This window comes from Myiozetetes cayanensis, unplaced genomic scaffold, assembly GCF_022539395.1.
Source record: "Myiozetetes cayanensis isolate MyiCay16 unplaced genomic scaffold, myiCay2020 scf1, whole genome shotgun sequence".
Classification (NCBI taxonomy): Eukaryota; Metazoa; Chordata; class Aves; order Passeriformes; family Tyrannidae; genus Myiozetetes; species Myiozetetes cayanensis.
Window position 1 is genome coordinate 119,047,643 of NW_026086604.1, and position 17,736 is coordinate 119,065,378.

A 17,736-nucleotide genomic window follows, 5' to 3' on the forward strand; every position below is an offset into this window, starting at 1 on the left:
TTTTTTCCTAGCTTAGATTAAATATTTGTACAAATAAACTTTTCAGCTGCTCATCAGAATTGCTGCTGCACCACCAACTTGGCTTAGAATTTTGTTCTGATTGCCCAACAAGGCTGTACACCAAGAGTGTTACGGAAGAGCAGCTTAAACAAAACATGTTTGTTTTGCAGCAGAAATAGAGGCTTTGGGCTAGGGAGAAAAAAATTTGGGGAGAGGGAAAAGAGAGAGAGACATATAAAGAAATGAAAGATGTATATAGGAACTGACTGTTGCAGTAAATACATGTAAAGCAAGAAAGACATGCAGGATTGAGCTGTGTGTTTTGAAAGTGAGTTACAACAGAGGATCTGGCTTGCAGTATACCTGCAATGATTTCTCCCATCTGGATCAGCTGGTTCCATTAAAAATGTTCTCACCCATGAAGTTTGCTCCTTACACCTCAACTGCTGCAGAAACTTTCTTACAAGTGTATTTTAACTATAATCTAGTTAAAACACCCCTGTGGCGTTTATCATGCTTTAAATCTTACTGCATGAGGCTGATGGTGATGAAAATTCAAGTTTCTACCGAGGACAGTACTGTGGAGAGCAAGTGTCTTTGACCGAAGAGGATCGTTTCTCATTTCAGTTAAAAATCCTTTGAGGAAACTCCTCGTGAATCTGTTTGGTAAAGTAACTCTTCTAAGAACATGGGATCTCAAATCACTTGGATTAAAGCCCAGATGGACGCTGTCTCTGACTGAAATGACTCAGAAGAGGATTAAGGAATAGCATAAGTGGAGAACTCCTTGTGGAGTGGGATGCTGAATGTGCCATCCTGGGCTGCTCCTCAGCATTAACAGGGAAGGAGCCTTTTAGTTCTCAGGCTTCTTGGAGCAGATGCAAAGATAGTATGTTGAGATGTTTCTGATGGCTGATCAGAAACATACTGAAAGCAGTTTTTAGAGACAATGTAGTATCTTTGAAAAGTTGTGTGAATTCAGCTTTAAAGTATTTCTTTTCTTGATGAAGCTGGTGACTTTAAATATAACAATACCTTACAAAATATCAATTATTATCCAACAAACTCTCATGGAACTTCTGGCATTCTAGCTTTGCTCCTTTCCTGTATGATTAAGGATGATAATGAAATTCTGTTGTTTTGAAGTGATGCAGCTTTAGGGCAGAGTGGGTATGAGCTAGCTGGTGGTTAGCACAGTTCAAATGCAGTAATACCTAAAGATGTTAGCTCATGTTGTAGGACACTCGCTGTGTAATACGGCATGGGTGTTGGCATATTGTACGGACAAAGGAGTTGCTTTATCAGACTAATGAACTCTTCAGTATCCTGTTTTAACTAAACTTCTCAGAATGGATCTCTAAGCCAGGGACTTGCTCTGCTTTTCTTGTTTTAAACCCCTGACCCCACCTGAGATTCTGTTCACCCACTGATTTCAAGGGATCACTTAAGCTGTCTGTGGAAGAAGGCTTTCCTCTAATCGCATGTGGTGGCTCTCCTGGCTTGTGTGGAGGTACAGCTGCAGACCTGCAAGACCTCACAACTCTCCCACTCATCTGTGCCAACACTTTAATTGTCTTAAAAGGATCTTCCACAGACTTTTAATTTATTTTAATCCCCTGGAGCATCTCTGCTGCAGTAATATTTAGTGAATTTCAGAGCAAACATTCACTTAGTTTCCAATTGTCAGATCTGAGGAGTGGCAGAAAAATTATTTTTCAGGGAACTGAAAAGGCAAACTCTCAGACTAGGCTAATCTCTACTTGTAGAAGGAGAGGACAATTAACAACTTGTCTATGAAAACAAAACAGTTGCCAAGAAAACTTACTAGAGTCTCTACAAGAAGGATGGGGAAATTCTGCAGTTAGAAGCAGTAATGCATTGCTTAAACTTGGCGAGCACCACATTGCCTTTTAAATATCTGTTCTGAAATGTTACCTTTGAAATGTCTACGTGCAGTTTATATTTTAGTAGGTGGTAAAGAGTGGAAATTATACTGATATAAGTTGTCTTTAAATTGCAGTTTACATACCCAAACTTATCTTAAAAATGTATATATGTAAAATGTATACAAAGTATATGATGCATTGATAGATTATAAACTGGGATTTTTAATCTCATGAGGGCGTAGACTGAATTTTATGTTTTTAAGGTTTTGTGCACTCACTCTCAGTTGCTAGTTATAGCGAAGGGAAGTGTAGTGCAAGCTGCATAGAAGCTTTTTTGTGTCTACTGCTTTCCTTCTGTCCTTGTTTCCTCCTTTCCCTGAAGGGGTTTACTCCCTTTCCTACTGGCATTTTGGCTTTAGAGACTAACTGGAGAATGACACTTTGGTCACAGAAGAGATTGCAAGTTTACTTTTTCACTTCTTGGTGTAAATGATGAATTTCTCCAGAATCAGTTTAATTTCTGATACAAATCATTAGGACTCAACACACCACAATGATGTATTTGTGTCCTGTGCTAGTTACTGCCGCAGTCACTGTTTTCTGCGACATTATTTCTTACCAGGAAGAAGAAACATATACCATGTGAATTTTAGAAGCAGTACAACTGTGGGTGCTTTAATGCTTTTACTGGAATACTCCAACACCTTGATTTTCCCCCAAAAGTCTGTGTTCTTCTGCCTTCATCCTCCATTTGACTAGAATAAAGGAAATTATACAAGATAGAAGTACTTCATGCAGTTTTCTTTTGCTCCTTGTCATACACATTTACCCATTTCTCCCTAGCTTTCTACTGAAAGAAAAATTAGTTGTGACTTTAAAATAATGGTGAAGATACTGCTGTGAGTGGTTCCTCTGGAATGGATCTATGGGAAAGCTGTCAAAATAATTGTGAAACAGCTCTTGTTTTGCTGGTTATTCTGGTTACCTTCTCTATGTAGGCAATACCCCACTAAGGAAGAAAATAACTTTTTTTATGTATGATCTAAGTGTGTTGTGAGGAAAGAACCCAACAACTCCAAACAGCGACAAAATTAGCTGTGTGTTCTTGGAATACACGGAGAAAGTTTCACTCTGGATTTACTCTTCTTTTAATTCTTTATGCTTTAGCCCACTTTGAGAACAGGTAACTTGGAGATTTATTTTCAAAGTTTGGGACATACAGTGCAGTGTGACTTGTTGGAGTTCTGTTCTGTATTTTCACATTAAAGAGGTTTTTCTGTTATGAGAAAGCATACAAGCAATGTATGCTTGTTTTTCCCAGAATAGTTAGCATTTCTTTCTTGTTGGAGTGACTGTCTTGAATGATCTATGTTCTCATACAGCTATTTTACAATTTTTGTGTTTTTACAGGCTTTTTTGTTTTGTTAGTCTACTTTGAAATTTTAATCTGTCATTTCTTTTGCCTCCTACAGGTGCTGGATAGTTTGTTAGCTCAGTATGGAACAGTGGAGAACTGTGAGCAAGGTACGTACGGCTCTACTCTCAAGTTGCTTTCAGATTTGTAGTGGGAAGTGAGTGCACACTGAACTTAACCTCTTTCCACTGCATCCTCCTTTCTAGTGAACACTGACACGGAGACTGCAGTTGTAAATGTAACATACGGCAATAAGGACCAGGCTAGACAGTAAGTATCTTATTTAGTTGTTATTGTCATCTAACTTGCACTTTAGAATTCATATGCAACTTTGCTTCTAATTACATCCTCACTTAACAGTAAGTTAAGCATTGACTTTTAAGAAAGTCTGTTTTCCCCTCATTAAGTCTAGTGTGCTTTACCTTAATTAACTATTTTTATCATCTTTTCTTGCTCTTTGATAAAAAATAAATTTAAAACTTCAAGAAATGGAGAAATTGAGCAAACTTATTCAAATGGGGAGGGCAGAAAGTTAGTAATTTGCCAGTGACAGAGGATGAGAGTTACTGTTTAATGATTTTTAGCCATCTTTTAGCGATACCCTTTTACAGTGTTCATTCTTTTGTATCTGTTTCTTAATGGACAATAATAGCAAAATAAGAGGGGAAAAAATATTAGAAAAATGCAGCTGCTAACCAGAAGACAGGCATTTTTTTAGATTAGAAAATTGAATGCTGCTTTCAAACATGCAAAAAGTACAATCTAAATACCTAAAATAACTTATTTAGTATTTTTGAAATTTAAGACACATATTTTATGCTTGCTTATATCTTCAATAGTTGATAAATTTTAATGTATTTTAATCTATAAACTTAAAAATATAATGTTTTACTGTCTTAATCAGTGGTTGTAAATGCTTTTCCTTTAAAATTTATATTACACCTTATTCTATAGGTTTAATTTTGCTTTTCTACCCACATATAGAAAAAGGATTTGTGTTTTCTTAAAGTTTTAATCTGGTGGCATAAGCATACTTCCCCCTTCCTAGTCATAGTAGGTCAAACAAAACCGAACCCATGGAAGAGCCTACAATGATCTTTTTATTTTAACTTTGAAATTTCTGCCACCTTGTGGCTAACTAAAACCAGCAGTTAAAATGCAGAGCATGCTTATGGTATGCATTAATTCAAAATTACAAATGAAATAATATTTGTACATATAATTAAGTAATTATGATCTGTGCATAACTTGAGTGCAACACATGCATTTAATCTTCCAAAGTGTTAGGTTACTTGTTAGTACATTATAAACAAATGTGATGGGAAACTTGTGTCAGTGGTATCTCCTGTGTACACTGGAGCTGAAGGAAACAATGTTTTCCTTGAAGTCACTATTTAACTTTTCTCAAAACCTGAATTGTTCAACAAGTTCTTCGGGTTCTTCTGTTGCTTTTGATTCTGCTGCCCAGTAATTAACAAAAAGGCTGAATTTCTGGTTCTGAAGAAACTTACCGTGAAATGTTACAGATTCATATTACATGTGCCAGTTCCTCCACTGCAAATGTAAGAAGGAAGTACCAAAAATACCCTGGAAAGAAACATGACTTTTTTTTGAGCTGTCTGTTGTCTGTGGTGTGAGTTCCTGGGCTTGTGCACTCCTTTCTGAAGCTGACAAAACAACATGCAGTTTCTCCCCTTTCAAACTGTACTTGCTAAATTTTAAAGTCAATCCTGAGGAAATGCTGGGATAAGCAAAGACTGTGATGGAAATGTCCAAGATAAAATTCTGGTTTGCATGAGAAATCACGTGACAATAAATGGAAACATCTTGAGTTGGAAGCAGGTGAATTGATATTCAGTGTGAATGTTGCTGGGGACCTGAAACGATACAGGTTGAATGTTGACCCAGTTTGGTTCCCTTGAACAGGTGGGGCAAGTGGAGGAACCTTGATTTGCATTTCTGAGTGGTTTCATAGGGGCACAGGGGTTTCTAAGTGGATGAGTCCATATTCTGTTCAAAAAAATGTTAGCTCAGATTGTCTGAGTTCAGGAGGTGACCTTGCAACCATTTAGGAATCTCTAGGACGAGTGGCTAGATTGAGGTATGGAAAAAATTGTGAGGAATCGCAATAAAGGGTCATTACAGGACCTGTATGTGCATGGCTTTTCCCTAGTGACTGTGGTGCTGTTTCAGTTAAATGGTTTTCCCAGATGTGAACTGACTGTGGTGGATGGCAGTGGCACTGGAGAGGGAGAAGTGTCCAAGTGCTGATAGCTGATAAAGGCGGTGCTGGTCATCCTATGAAGCACATGTAGTAACAGGAACTGACTTTACCAAAGCTATTTAGAGTTGTCAGGAGTCAGCAGCTGCTAACAAGCTTTGTAGTTTGAAATTTAGCTGATTAGGGAAAATGATGCTCTTTGCCATGTATTTTGGATTAAACACCATGATTTGGAGATTTCTATGCGGACACATAGAGTGGATCCCTAGTTCTAAATGCACCTTTTCTGCACTTTTTGCAATGCACACACTAAGCTCACAGTAGTGTTGGCTGACAAAACATGCAAAGTTGGCTACACCCCCTCTGGATAGCTGTATGGCACTGCCATGCCCTGCTGGTGTGTGCTGGCAATACTGTGCAATGAAGGTGCTGTAACACAACCTAGAGATACTTTTGAGAAGCACTTCTAAACAAGTGTGGTATGCATTGCTTAGAGGATGGTACTTTGGAACAAAACTTTTGGTTCCACCCAGCTGGGAAACTGAGAATTCTTCTGTCTTGCAGTCTAAGTTGTTGTGACAGAGGTTTTTTTCCTCTAGGCTCATACTACAGTTGCAGCATGTTCAATACAGGGCTTATCCAAAATTAACTTGGGAGCTGAAATTATCAAAGAATGCTGCAGTCTTTTTGAGAAAGGAGTCTTAAAACACACAGCACCCAAAATCTGAGATGTGCACAGTTACTGACTTCCAGTTGGGAGAGAAGTCTATGTCTTTGACCTGTTGTAGTGACAGCTCATGTTGTAGTGACAACCTCGTGGAGGAGCATGAGGCTGTCTTGTCAGAAAAATCAGGATGCTGTTCCTCAACTATGTGGCCAGAGCAGGGGAGCCAGCATCATGACAAATCAGGTACTTTTGGAGAGCCTGGTAGCATTGTGGAGGGGTGCACAGCAAGCACAGAGCCATGCACGGGCCTTGGAAAACCACCCTTTGCTCTCCAGGACTGTGGGTAGCAAGGAGAAGGCTGGGAATACCAGGGCATCTCTGTGACCACATCCTTCCCCTCCTCTCTTGCAACCACTTGGGAGGAGGAGGAGGGATTTGTTCCATCTCAGAAACTGCCCCTGCTGCTGTCCTTCTCAGAAACCGGAGAGGGCCTTACAAAGCATGTGCACGCTGCTGTGACAATGCAATTGTGAGCATTGTGGTGGGTTGTGGAATATTTGGAAGCGAGGAGAGGGTGAGCAACAGCACCTGTAGCCTGTGGTTCGTTCTGAACAACCCAACAGGCTGCATGCAGGTGCTGTGGCAGTTTGGGATGTGCTTGCCAAAAGACACCCCTCCTTCTCCCAATATCAATCCCTGGCTGCAACCAGCAAGACATGCTGATTGTGTCCTTGTTGACATGCTGCCACCTAAATTATGGCTGTTACCTTCACAAGTTACACCACCTTCTCTTTTGCTCCCCAAAATGTTCCAGTGTAGGTGTCTAGTACATGTTCTACCTGGGATTTTGAAAGTCCACTAGTGGTCACCTCTTAATTAGAATACTTGTAAAACAATTTTTTTTTTTACCCTTTTCAGTGAAGGACAAGTCTGTCTGTGTGCATACATGTATCCTTGATGAATGAATGAGAGTTCACATAATTAGTGCTTCCATGTGCCATTGCAGGTGAGGGCTAATGTTGCCATAGGAAGGATAATACTGAAAATTCAGTGGTGTATGATTATAAGCTTAGATTTATTTTTTTCTTTGTTTTTGTTTTCAGAAGTACTAATGAAAACTGTATTTTTATTTAATGTAAAAAAATTATTGTGTCAAGGAAAATTTGCCATGTATATCCATCTTGTCGTATGCAAATGTATCTTCAGGGAAGAAAAAAGAGAGGTGGTGTATGTACAAGCTGCATGTGGGAGTGAAATATGTTCTCCATCTAGTGCTTAGTGTCATCATGCTATCAGTGGAAGAGTGATTTCCAGCAAAAGACTCGCTGCATTCACTGTAATCATTTTCTAGGATGTTTACCTCCACTAGCTTCACAAGGGAGAAGGCTGGGCAAACATTCTCTTAGGGAGCTCACGAGAGGACAGCAGTGAGATGTCACTTTGATGGGGAAAACTCAGGTGATGAATTTACAAAATATTTGTTTAAAGGTCTCATTTTTATGTGGGAATTCTCTTGCTTCTGAGCAGGTGTTACATGAACAAAAGCCAGGCTGCTGTACATCTTATCAGTGCACAGGCAGTAGTCGTTGCAGTCTTTTAATGAATTTGTTTTATTAAAAGATTCTGAACTACATTAAGAGATTTTTGTGTACTGGGTCTTGCTGGTATATGAAGTGGAAACATTTTCCATTTCTACTAAATATAAATTTTTAAAGATGATTTGGGGGAGGAGGACACTTCTTAATGAGGCAGTTTACCGAATTTTTCTCTATCTTTGTCCTCATTAAGTGACTCTAAGGCTTTTTAACCTTTGCGTAAAAGATGGTTTGTGGTTTGTTTCAGTAGGTACCAGCAGTGCTCTCTGACAGAGATAATCTGCTTGGCCTTTATTAACTTGTGGTCATGGAAGGAGATTCCCCCCCTTCCCTCCTAAACTGTTTGGGAGAGCAGAGTCTTTGTGGGAATTCAGAGGTGGTGTTGCTGTGGCTTGGATCTGAGTTTCTGAGGTGGTCAGTCAATGCGAGTGTGTGCTCACATGAGGAGCTTGATTTGAAGTGTATTTGGTGGGCTGCAGCGTGCTGATAGCTTTGGCTGAAACAGATGGCTCTAGCGCTGCGAAGAACCAGCTGCTTGCTTTTATCTGAGGCTCAGACTTTCCCACGAGCTGGGATGACTCTCCTGATAGCAAGTGCTGTCCTAGATGCTGTTTCACAGGAATTCTGCATCCATCTAGAAGACAGTTCTTAGTCACTTGTGTCTCTTTCGTGATTTTTCTTCCACATCTTTCCCCTCAACCCCTGAAGCAGTGCCTAGATGCCTCTAAAACTGAGTTTGTTGCAGTGCTGAAGGGCTGCTGAGTCATCACGTTGCCTAATTCCAGCCCTAAGTTTGTGCCACAAAATTGATAAACATGAATTCAGAACAGCCAAAGAAAGGTGCGAGACAATATTTTAAAAACCTAGTGCAGATTGTCAGATTCTGGAATGCGAAGGCCGGGCTAAACAGCCAAAGGGACCTTTCAAAAGCTGAGGTTGTGTCTTGTGTAAGAAATGTGCCGAAACTCTGTATGTGGTGTGTCCACTGAAAATCAGTTACCTTGTCATTCCACTGTGCATGCCCAAATCAGTGCAGAATATGGGACCACCAACCCAGGAAATGATTTAATTACTGACTCTTCTGACTTCTCATCACTTGAGCAAGTAAAATTATAAGACAAGTCAGCCTATAAAATATGGAGAACTCTGTGACTCACAGGGTGAATTAGTGTGTTATTTTTCCATGTCATTATATGGCTTTGGTGGCCAGGGATAGTTCACTGCTGACATAATTGATTTTCCACAATGGCAAATGAACTTTTCTCAGTTTGCATTGAATTTAAGGTACTTATAGTCATATGGAATCATTTAGCAATTTATAAATTGTTATTAAGTAGAAAAATTCCAACCTTCTTTCCAGGAAAAGGATGGTGCGTATAGAAATGTATATATAGATATACATACACATATATGCACTAGTTGTTGCTATAAAGTGTTTGTTGTGAAAACATGATAGGTATGTAGCTTGGTTGCAAACAGAAAGCCTAGTCTTTTCTCTTCATACCACTTCTGAGGAACATTGAGAAGTCCTGTGCACTGATTTAATGTAAAGTTTTGTATTAGTACTGGGATTCTGGTCAAAGATGTTTTAAAGCCAGAGAAGACTGATGCATTTTGGGAAAGAAACAGTGCCTGAACTTGTCAAATGAAAGCATGGAAGACAGTGAGTCGGGATGAACCTCAATCTGGAGCCTACCAGCACATTTGCAAAGTTGTTGGTATTCATCTCTCCAACATCTTGAGGTTTGACTCCAAAAGAAACAGGGCTTGTGCAACTGCATCATCTGGCAGTGCTTTTTCCCTCCCTGGTAGCAGTTCAGCTTTTTAGTGGATTTCAGTAAAACTCAACCCAGAAACAGAAGCCTCAGATATTTGCAAACAACAAAAACTTAGTATGTTCATGTTTGCATGAAAAGGAAAAGTTCCGGACCCCTTTCCCAGATAGGATGTCCATAGAGAGGGATTTCAGTGAAATGCCTTTGAGGCATTGGTAATCTATCCGGAAACTAAAAACTTGAGAGATAAATCCAGAGAAACACAAGTTTAACTAGTCTGCTCACTACCCTTACTGTTTTGTAAACAGGTTTTATTGTGTAATAAAATGTTCTTCAAAGTCCATGGAGTAAAAGTTAAGAATTGTCAGCTCTGAAATAGCCTCACCAAATTTGAATCCAGCTCATTTGCCATTTGCTGTGAGGGATTCTTCTGTTATGGGAGTAATTGCTCTCCTACCCAATTCCCAGAGGACCTGTGTTTCATTTGGTTAGCAGAAGTATTTAATGAGCAGTGATCAGTTATTCAATATTTTGCTTTCTTTGTTCATTGACGTTGCCTTGGGCCTTATTTATTACCAGCCCTTATTAAACACTGTTCCAAAGACACAAATTACTTGTTTTCACGTAAGCTCTTTACTGTCCGACTGGAGTATTTTGAGGATGCTGGTTCAACTCCAGGGAGATGACAGGCACGTTGTTATCCTCAGTACCCAAATACCACTTATGTCTGAAGCTGCTACTTGGCTTCAAAAGCTGCTAGAGACCCAGGCTATCAAATGGGTCAGGAAACTAGTAGTGTTTTTCACTGGCTACTAAAATGCAGGTGATTGGCTAGCACCATCCTTCACCTCTGTGGTAAAGGCAGGAGTAAAAGCGTTGCCAAGGCTGAGTGTTTCGTAAACTGGCAGTAAGCTGCTGCAGATGTGTGAATGGAGGGACTGGGTTAAGTTTCTGAATGTCACAGGCCTTGCTCGTGTGTTGATTGGAGCTCTTCTAATATTAGATGGAAACCCCTCCCTCCCGCTACTGCTTTTAGTTTAAATTTTGTCTTTAAAGAAAATCTCTTGGTAATCATCGGTCCAAGATTAAGCCTGGCCTTTTTTAAACTACTCCAAATCAATGCATATTTCAGTGATCAGTATATCACAGATAGTCTGAGTAATAATGCCTTTCGTAGCAAAATTTGAAATGTCTTTCTTGGGCACGTGTGTTGGTTTTATACCACTAGTTTACCCAGGGTGTTGCGTGTAGCTTAGTTATTCCTTCTGTTGGCTGGATCTTTAGTTGTACAGAATAAGTTTCTAAGTTGACTTCTGTTCCCCCTGTGAGAAGGAGATCACCAGCAGGTCAGGCTGGCTTGCAGGCTTGTCCCCACCTTGGTTAGAAAGAGGGACTGAGCAGAGGGGGAATGCTGAGCAGCCAAAGATTATTCATTGTGATGGACCACCATGGTGGGAGCAGGCTGTGTATATTTGGGCAGTATCCCTCTGTAATGTTTAATTAAAAGAGAAGCTGAAACACTGTTTAAATGTCTTCTAACAGCTTTGCATCTCTGGAGAGTTTAACACGTGTGGGCTTTAATTTTCTAGTTAATTTTTAAACTTCACTACTTACAACATGACTAGTTGGTAAGTTACACTTTGCATTTGTGGTCCGCTAAGTGGTGTTTCAGATGCCATTAAGAAGTATTCGAATTTGCTTCCTTTCCTGCTGAGAATGAAGTAGGTGCTGTCTTCTTTCATATTTTTTTTTTCTTTGCTGTCACAGTTATATCATTTATTGCAAAAACTACAGCCAAATAGCTGTGCTGGCAAAAACCCTAATGAAGGTGCTGTGATAGCAGCTAAAAAGTTTTCCCTCTGGTGCAGCTTTAATTCTGTTTGGGAAATTGATTTAAATAAAATCAGGCAAAAGAATGCTTTTGAGTGTATAAGCTCTGTCTCCTGTGAGGTTTTGCTGATAGGGTTGGACCAGCAAAACCTTTAAAGTGCACAGAAGCCCAGAGCAAGCAAGAACTAACTTGTAGTTCTTAATATTGTGACTTTGTGTAATCAAAATCTTGGCTGAAGAATTTAAAATATAACTTTTCATCTTAAAACCAGTTTTTAGCTTTACCGTGCAGTTTACAAAGAACAGAAGTCGGTGTCTGAATGACTTGTCATTTCATAAGGCCCTGCATGTGATTGTGGGTTTTTTCTTAATCTCCTCTCTCCTCCCCTTTGCAAATAAACAGAGCAATAGAAAAACTGAATGGGTTTCAGCTTGAAAACTATTCCTTGAAAGTCGCATACATCCCTGATGAAATGGCAGCCCAGCAACCTCCGCAACAACATCCCCAGGGAAGACGTGGATTTGGACAGAGGGGTCCTCCTAGGCAAGGGTCACCTGGCGCAACCACAAGGCAGAAACCACAGTCGGACGTTCCTCTACGGATGCTGGTTCCCACGCAGTTTGTAGGAGCCATTATCGGCAAAGAAGGAGCGACAATCAGAAACATTACAAAGCAGACACAGTCCAAGTAAGTTCCTTTACAAAACTGTAGTTAACAGCTTTTTTAATATTGTGTTCTCGTTGCTCATGTAAAGGGGAATTTGTAAAATTTCACAACTAATCTGTGTGGTCAGAGAGTAAATGAAGGTAACAGTGAACAAGAAATCTTGAGCAAGATTTATTTAAGGATTAGATTCTGTCCTTGAGATATGTTCAAATACTGACTCGTTTCTCCCTTCTTAAAAGAGGGAAACTAGGCAGTGCTAGCAGGATAGTACTCTGTTGGAAAGTCTTGCTTACAGATGTACTATTACGGCTCTGGCACAAAAAGTGAAACTGAAAGAGCTGTTATATGTTGATCTGTGGGACATACAGTCAGTGTGCTGACATACCCAAGTCTTCAGGTGCTTACTCTAGCTTTAGTTTGATTTATGACATTCTTAAAATTTGTAAATCTTGCTAATTGAAGAGGTGTGTGGGGGAAATAAAAACGAATGAAACCCCTTCCTATCTATCCTCACTACTCATTACACCTCACCACCCTGTATTTCTGGAGAACACATTTGTTGCTATCAAGTTGCAGACCACACCAAAACACAGATTAAGGAAATGCACGGGAGGCAAAAAGCAAGCTGCTAAGTGCCTTAAGAAGCTTAAAGCACTGGGGTCTAGAGACGCTGGAGGAGATTGTTTCCAGTGCGTGTTAAATCCCTACCCACAAGGAAGAGCTCAGCGCAGATGAAGAGGGAGGTGGGGTTCCTATTCCAAGATTTTTTTTTTTTCCAGGATACCCCTAAAAGCAGAGTTAAGATGCTGCCTTCAGCAGTACACTGGTAGGAGCCTCCAGTTCTGTAACTGCAGCGGGCAGGATGTGAAAATAAGTTGTGTGTGAGGGGTATGAGAGGGGGTGGCGGCTTCAGTTTTGAGAGCAGTTAATGAGGATAAGGGAGTCCTCTCTAATTACCCTCCAACCCCCAACCAACAGGCTTTCCCCCACCCTCCAAACCCAGGATTATCATGATGCTCCTTCCAAATTCTCATTAGCATTTTGTAACCCAGGAGACTCTTTAGTGTGTTTAACAGCACAGGTTTAAGAGATTTGTGGTGTCCTGACAAGACTCGGCTGTAGATTGCCTATGGGTAACCAGTTTTTCAGGTGATATCTAAAACATCTAACTCTCCAACTATAAAAATCCTGGAAAATTGGCATAAGGAAAGCTTTTATATCTTAAAAGAAGGGTGGATAGAGCAGAAATAATTGCAGGTTGTTAACTTTACAGATATGCAACTTCAAGAAAGATGTTTTCATTGATTTGGGGATAAAAAAAGAAATTTCATCTACTTCCACTTCTACCAAGGATTGCCACGGGCTTCTTGGAAAATCCTTCATTGTGAAACTAAATGAATTTTCAGTACTGGATAGAACTGCAAGAATGAAGGGCCTATTGAAAAGCAGCATTGTTGTTTCAGTTTGGAAACAGCTATGATCTGAGGAAGAGGGGCAAAAGGAAAAAGCGGAGATAGAAAGAATATGTGACCTGCAGTTATTGGCAGAGGACCAGTAATATCCTAGGCATTGTCTTTATGCAGATCAAAATTAATTTTTGTTAAATTCCTGGAGCTACATAAACCATGGTGTAGACCAAGGCTAGTGGTTTTAGGGTAGTAGAGGCTGGAGCTAGAGGAAAGGTAATGTCAGGACAAAATCCAGGATGAAAAAGTATAAGAAACTAATCTTGAGGATGGATGCAAGTACTGTGATGCTACTTGCAAGCAGAGGAATGCTGGGAAACTCTGCTGCTGAGCTAATTAAAGACAAGATGGGACAAAGCCTGACTGTCCTATAGCTGCACAGGCATTCTTAGTGGAGCAATGGGGCTGGTGATGGAATGCTGGGAAAGCTTGATGAGATGTCTTCAGTGGTTTACCACAGACTGTCTACCTAATAACTTCCCTGCATATCTTGATGGGAGTCTACTGAGGAGAGGAGATCCCAGTGTCTACAAAGATGGGGTTTAACTGGTAAAATCAGGATAGGAGAGGCTCTTTATAACACACAAAAATTAGTATTTAGGATATGTTTAAGTAGTTGTAAATGTTTCAATATTAAACCACTCAAATGTAGTCACTGTTAGCTCAAAATAAATTAGTTTTATGAGAGTTGAAAATACACAAGGCTTACCATAGAGTACATGGTTACAGTTAGTGTTTTTCTTTCTTTCAAGAATTGATATTCATCGTAAAGAGAATGCAGGTGCTGCTGAGAAACCAATTACCATCCACTCAACTCCTGAAGGCTGCTCAACGGCTTGTAAAATTATTATGGAGATCATGCAAAAGGAAGCTCAAGATACTAAATTGTGAGTAAAAGGCATTTTATTGTGGAAGCATTAAAAATTCTGAATTCTCATTGACTCCATTTAAAGATGTAGTCTTTAAAGACTGTTAACAACTGAATCTTCATTGCCAATATCCATTTCTAAGCAGGTAAAGGAACTAAGACATTTTATCTTTGAAGACAGTCTTGTTGCTTAATTAGTCCCAGCACACATCTACTGTTTGTCTGGTGGTGTTGTCTGGCTGTGATTTTAAGGTGAATTGGAGCAAATACAGAAGTTTCTTGAGCAACTGATAGCTTTTAGTCAGAGTGAGCAAAACATGTTGTGAGCCCTTGCTAAAAGCTTTAAGATATACCTCCTTCCCAACAGCTCTTGTTACCTCAGTCTGAGCTTTAGCTCAGTACCGTTAGCTCAAGGTATGTTACAATGAAGCTCTAGGAGATAGTTCTGAAAAGTCCATTGCACCTGGACTTGTTCTGCATCTCATGTAAACATGTGTTAGTGGATGGGAGTTGTGGATATTTCTATGAAAATAAAATTTATCTGTAACACACATAATAACTTGTACTCTGGTCTCCAAAAGTCTCACTGGTTATAATTTCCATTACAGTACAGAAGAAATTCCCCTGAAGATATTGGCACACAATAACTTTGTTGGCCGACTTATTGGCAAAGAGGGAAGAAACCTGAAGAAAATTGAACAGGACACAGATACTAAAATCACGATATCTCCGTAAGTTTTCGGTGGCCTAAGGTTTTGGTGAGATGTCTCAAATAGCAGCAATGCTGCTGCAGTACATTCAGGTACAGAGTTCTTACAAAAATATTGTGTGTTGAAGGCTGAGATAACAGCCCTTCAGAGGCCTTTCCATCATGTGGATTAAACTGTTACTTAAGCTCAGTTAAATTTTATGTAAACAGTGAGTCTTCATTGTAAACTCAGTCAAGAGCAAACCTAAAAATAACATAGGCTATGTGGAGCCTGTGTCAGACTATATTTTAAGTGTCGGTTGTTTTTAACATATTATACCATATGTAATGATGAGTGTTTGAAACTGTAAGTCTGGATCGGTTCTGAGCTATCTGCAAAAATGAGTGAAATTAGTGATGTTTTAGTTACTGCTATGTATTAAATTTTTGGACTAGAGGAAAGGAAATAAAAGCAAATGAATACTGGAAGGAGTATATTTAGTAGCAGTTCTGTTCCTCATGACCACTAGCAGCCAAACTGTGGTACTTTGGCTAGTCTGCTTCAAAGTAATAGCTTTTTGTTTGATGAGTTTGTGAAGGTAACTGTGAGACCTGGTCAAATTCAACTGAGATTAAACAAGAGTTTTCACCTTCACTGGAAATCTGCAAATCACTGTTTAGATTATCATAGAAGCTTGGCAGTCAATAGGAGTTTTACCCTGGAGTAATATCTTCAGAGAACCTCCTGTTCTGAATAACGAATACTCTGGCATGAACTTCCAAGCATCTGAGGGCATCTTGGGTTTGCCTTTATCCAGAAAGGGTGAGAATAAGGCTTTTAAGCTGTAGGAAAGGGAAAAACTTTGGAAGACACATGAAGATGTCTGAAGAGGTGTGAATACATGCAGGAGACCAAAAAAGTACAGCAGAAAATAGCTCAAATGAGGACGAGGAAGTTTAGAGTGAATGGGGCTCTTTTAAAAAGAGGAAATCGAATTTGGGTGAAAGAACCTGAGGCCCTCCTTAAAGGTGTGTGTTTATGGAATTAGTGTAAGGAAGAGAAACAAATGAAATGTGTGCTTCAATAATAGATTATGTAAGGCCAGCATGCACTCTTAAATGTGCTGGCATAAATATTCTGTTTGCAAATAGTACTCAGATGCTAATGCTGTTGCTTAAAGGAAAAAAAATGTGTACAGGGTAAATGGGATAACAGTCTTCATTCTGTGAAATCAACTTGTCTTTATTGATGGTGACATAAATAACATATTGTCTGTAAACACTCACGGAGTAGTTTTTAATTTAGTAAGTTAATGGTTTATTTGCACTAAAATCTTGGCCTCAAGATTGCATTTGTCATGCTATGCCTGAAATAGCCCCATGAAGTTGCCTGGTATAATCAATACGTGAGAGAGCATATTTGCCCACTGATTTTGCTCTATCTAATGAGTATTTCTCCTGATCTCTTCATTTAGGCTATTTTGTAAGCTTGTCCAAAAATTTGAAGTAAGGCAGATGGTTTGGGAAAAGTGTTTCCTTTCTTCTTTAGGGTGTTTTACATCACTTTCCTTCCTGAGGCAGTAACTTCGTGCTTGTGCACTGGAAACTTTAGGACTGTTTTGTGGATGCATTTTGTGCTCACCACTGTTCAGCTGAGATGTGCAGGATGCTACGCTGCAAGAAAGCAAAGCCTTGCATGCTACTTCTTCTCAGCTTTCTGCCACGGGCTTCCTCACTCCTGCGTCTTGCTCTGAAGTTTTTGTCTTCACCCCTTTTCCACCATTTCTCAGTACAAGGATATGCCATGGCTTCCCTGTTAGTTTGTTCCATTTTACCATAGTAGGTTAGCATTTGTTACCAAATAAAGTGCTTGTTTAATGTTGTCAACCTTTTGTTTTCCCAGAGGAGTTACTAGTGTTTTGCAGCACATGTTGACTTTCACACAGCTTTCCTTTTTCCCATTTTGAGTATTTGGAGGCTCTCCTGCAGTTTCACTGAGGGTTAGGCTTTTCCCCCCTCCATCCGTAAGGAATACATTGTAGTTCTCACAGAAAGAAAGTTTCTTATGGTTGGTATTAATTTGGTGTCTGAAGTGTCTGAAGCCCTCTCTGTTGGTAGGGCTGATGTGGAGTGTGAAGCAGAATATTGCTTGAGCTCCTACACAGCGTGATGGTTTCCATTTTGCATAGCACCTAAGCACGTCTCAACCATCTCATGCCAAACCTCACTGTGGTAGTTTATGTTGTGTTTCCCAGGAGAACAGAGTTTCTCCAGATTCTCTGTGTTTGAGCCCTGTTACGAACTGATTCTATGCTTCTTTGGAGAGCAAACTTGACACGCTCAGATGTAATTTCTCTCGAATGATAAACGTGGATTACCCTCTTCTGTTTGCTAATTAATTGTGCTTCTGTTTCCTTTGCAGATTGCAGGACTTGACACTCTATAATCCGGAAAGGACCATTACGGTTAAAGGCAGTATTGAAACTTGTGCCAAGGCTGAGGAAGAAATTATGAAGAAAATCAGGGAGTCCTATGAAAATGACATTGCTGCTATGAATGTGAGTTTTCTTATGGTGTGGGCTCTTTCTGAAACTAGAACCATGGAAAGATTTAGTTGTGAGACACCCCTGGAGGTCACCTGGCCCAGCCCAGGGTTTAT

At 39.8% G+C, this 17,736-nt stretch overlaps 1 protein-coding gene across 2 annotated transcripts in view; it reads left to right on the top strand.

The window, feature by feature from the left end:
- IGF2BP3 (insulin like growth factor 2 mRNA binding protein 3) overlaps positions 1–17,736 on the top strand; it is a 114,095-nt gene that overhangs the window by 67,395 nt on the left and 28,964 nt on the right. For both annotated transcript variants that reach the window (XM_050329384.1, XM_050329375.1), the window contains 6 exons: positions 3,359–3,410; positions 3,507–3,570; positions 11,792–12,076; positions 14,274–14,408; positions 14,998–15,120; positions 17,500–17,635. In XM_050329384.1, coding sequence (XP_050185341.1) covers positions 3,359–3,410; positions 3,507–3,570; positions 11,792–12,076; positions 14,274–14,408; positions 14,998–15,120; positions 17,500–17,635 — 795 coding nt within the window. The remainder of the gene's footprint in view (positions 1–3,358; positions 3,411–3,506; positions 3,571–11,791; positions 12,077–14,273; positions 14,409–14,997; positions 15,121–17,499; positions 17,636–17,736) is intronic.